A 3,332-nucleotide genomic window follows, 5' to 3' on the forward strand; every position below is an offset into this window, starting at 1 on the left:
CGCCGGCACGTGCCGGCCGCGTGCGTCACTCCCGCCCCTCCCCCACAAGCACTGGAACGCGCCGGTCCCCTCTCTGCCCCAGCCGTCGGGAACGTGAGCAACTGGCGGCCCGCTCTACCGCCTCTCCCCGCGGTACCTGGCAGACGGCGCTGCGGAAGCCGCGGTAACTGCCGCCGCCGCAGCTCAGCGCCTTCTCGTCGGGGTCCGCCTCCTCCCAGCGCCGGTCGAACAGGAACACGGTGTCCCCGCTGCGGGGCCTCGGCCCGCCCCCCCCGCTGCTGCCTCCCGCTGTCGCTGCCATGTTGCGGAGTAGCAGAGCCGGAAACGTCTGCCCGACCCGCGAGCTCCCCCGCCTGGCGCTGCCCTTTCCGCGCACGGCCGGGAGGGAGACAGGGCGGGGCTCAATCAGGAGGGGGCGGAGCCCGCGGCCAGCGCGGACACAGAGGGGCCAAGAGAGGCGGGGCCGGAAGTCACAGAGAGCTGCATTGAAGGGTCCTGGAGGAGCCGCCGGGAGGGGGAAGCCTGGCGTCGGCCCGGAAATGAAGCTAACGGCGGGAGAATCCGCCCGGAAATGGCTTCAAACCAGAGCATACGTCACTTCCGCGCCAGTCTGTACCAAGTCAGAAAGAACGGGGAAAGGCTGGGAGCCGGAAGGTGACAGCCGGCTCTGCTGTTGCCTCCACAGGCGGGCTGATGGAGATGCTCTGCAGCGCCGGAACCATGTGTCCCTCCTCTGCGCCAGCCACTTCCGGCGCTCGTCGACGCTACTCTAGGAGCCTCCCCCAGGGAAGAGGAAGAGCGCTCACTGCCTTCCCTTCCGGCGGCCGTGTGGGCGGGGCCGATGCCCAGAGCCGGGGGGGCGGGGCTGAGCACTGACGTCACCATTCCAGGCATCGGGCGGCTCGAGGCCTTTGAGTGGGGACCTGAGAAGGGCTGGGCTGGGCGGAGCGGGGCTGTGGTGGTCCAGTTGGGCAGGGAGACCCCTGTGGCTGCTGGGTGTTTTCCTGCCCTGGCTCCTCTGACCCTTGGAGGCCAGTGGGCACTGGGCGGTGTGCTCTGGTTGGTGTCCCTGCCCCCAGTACTACCCCTTGCTCCTGCCCCAAGAAATCTGGTGGTGTGCACCCAGTAATCTATCAGGACAGGGGGGCTAACTCCCTGTACACACATGTGCCCAAATAGGCCTGACTCAGTGTCTTCCATTGTTAGTTCTGTGAACTCAAGTAGAAAGCAAACCCCTTGCTGCTCAGGCTTGGATGCAGGTCAGAAGTCCCTGATAATACTGCTTTACTTCAGAAGGTGCAGCATCAGGACCCATGTTTGTAGGGTCAGACAGGAGCAAATGTGGTAGGTTTGAATTCATAGTTTCATAGGTCTGTCATTTAAGGATTATTTAAGGCATTGTACAATCTAACTTAATATTTCACACAGTGTTTAATTATTCCAAGTTGTCCAGACTGGGGAATGAGTGACTACTGTACTTGGCACTGGTGAGGCCATACTGCAACAATGTAGGCAGATAAGTAGGAAAGAAACCAGCAGAAAGCAACACAAAAGAGGGGGCTGAAAATAGGATGTATGAGAAAAGGCTGAAAGAACTAGAGTTATTTAGCCTGGAGAAGAGAAGACTGAGGAGAGATTTGATAAATTTCTAAATATCTATCACAGAGGGGGTGGAGACTGGCTATCCTTTGTGTGTGTCAGGGACAAGACTAGGAGCAGGGGTCTCAAACTGCTGCAGAGGAAATTTAGGTTGAAAATAAGGAAAAACTTTCTGACTATGGTAGTGCTTGACCATGGGAACAGGCTGCCTAGAGAACCTGTGAAATCACCATCCTTGCGCATCTTCAAGAGCAGGTTAAACAAACACCAGGCTGGGATGGTTTGTTCAGAGATGATCCTGCCCTGAACAAGGGGCTTAAGAGGTCCCTTCCTGTACTGCTTTTCTATGATCCCTGAATCATATAAAGTTTACAAAGTTTGCATTTCTAACTTTAAACATTGAAACTTGCCTGTTTGACTAAAGCATACCTACCAAATCTCTTTAATCATGACTAGAAGACTTGAGGTAGTGAGAAATTCACCTTGGTAATTTGTATGACTGGTTAATCAGCCCCACTGTTAGACATCTAGGTCAGCTTCAGTTTACGGCCATTAGTTTTTGTTACACCCTTATCAACTAAATCAAAAAGCTGTTTGATGTCCAATATTTATTTTCATTAAAATACTTGGTTAGTGTAGTCAGTTCAACTCTACCCAGTTTTGATTGAGCTCTAAATCCCATCAATGTAAGACCTTTTCTGCAGTCTTGGACTCATACTTGTGTCTTTTCTAATCTACATCCTCTCCAGTCTTCCAACTTTCTCTTTTGTGTGGGCACCAAAATTATTCCCAGTATTAGTCTTATTGCTGCTGTACAAAGGCAAAGTTACCTTGAACTGGGATAATGATGCTAATTTCTTAGTGAAGTGCTTTGAGATCTATTAGTGCAAAACTGTATTTATAGGGATTGCTGACTTCTCCCTTATTTATGATTTGTGTTTTTGTACTGTATATAGAGATGATTGCATAATAACTCAGAAACAAAAAGTCTTACTCTCGTATATTGTGTGTGTGGTGTGGGGTTGGGGGTGGGGGGTATGGCTGTGTGGGGGCAATAGGGTATGTTGGGGGGAGTGTATATGTGGCATTTGTGGGGTGTGTGAGGGAGGGAGGGGGTGGGGACCCCCACACACTCCTCTCTCGTGGTACACAATCCCTGCTGCCAGCAACAGCAGCATGCGCTCAGGGTGCTCATGCCCTGTGCAGGTGCTGCCACCTGGGAGCACACAGTTCCAGCCAATGCTGCACGTGGTGGTATGAAGCGGAGCCAGGCTGGCCTGCCTCTATCACGTGGGGTTCCATGTGGCACGTGTAGCTCCCAGCACTCGTGCGCCACCAGGGGAAGCTCTGTGCAATAGAGCTGGCTGCCTTCATTGCTCCCTGCCATGCAGGTCCTGAGACTCCTTAGGAAACCAAGGGGTGGGGTTCCCTTCCACTTCCACTGGAGACCTGGGACCTGCACATCAGGGAGTGGCAAAGGAAGCTGGCTCCATTGCATGGGGCTTCCCCTGGTAGCACTCAAGTGCCAGGAGCTGTAGATGTGCTGCAGGGGGCCCCACAAGATAGAGGAGGGCCAGCCTGGCTGCACTCCTTACCACCGCATGTAGCACTGGCTGGAGCCTCACAGACCCAGCTGGCAGTGCCTGTGCAAGGCACAAGTGCCCTGAGTGCCTGTTGCTGCTGCCGGTGGCAAGGTCTGTGCGCCATGGGGCAGTGTGAAGGGGGTTTCCATA

General features: G+C 54.6%; 1 protein-coding gene across 1 annotated transcript in view; it reads right to left on the reverse strand.

Annotated features, from left to right (window-relative positions):
* The window catches only part of SMCHD1 (structural maintenance of chromosomes flexible hinge domain containing 1), a 188,403-nt gene extending 188,001 nt beyond the window's left edge, over positions 1 to 402 (reverse strand). The window contains exon 1 of the mRNA XM_019525875.1: positions 137 to 402. Within this exon, the coding sequence (XP_019381420.1) occupies positions 137 to 301 (165 nt within the window). The 5' untranslated portion in view covers positions 302 to 402. The remainder of the gene's footprint in view (positions 1 to 136) is intronic.
* Between the last annotated feature and the right edge of the window lie 2,930 nt (positions 403 to 3,332).

The sequence above is a fragment of the Gavialis gangeticus genome, unplaced genomic scaffold (assembly GCF_001723915.1).
Source record: "Gavialis gangeticus isolate Ggan-Ray unplaced genomic scaffold, GavGan_comp1, whole genome shotgun sequence".
Lineage (NCBI taxonomy): Eukaryota > Metazoa > Chordata > Crocodylia > Gavialidae > Gavialis > Gavialis gangeticus.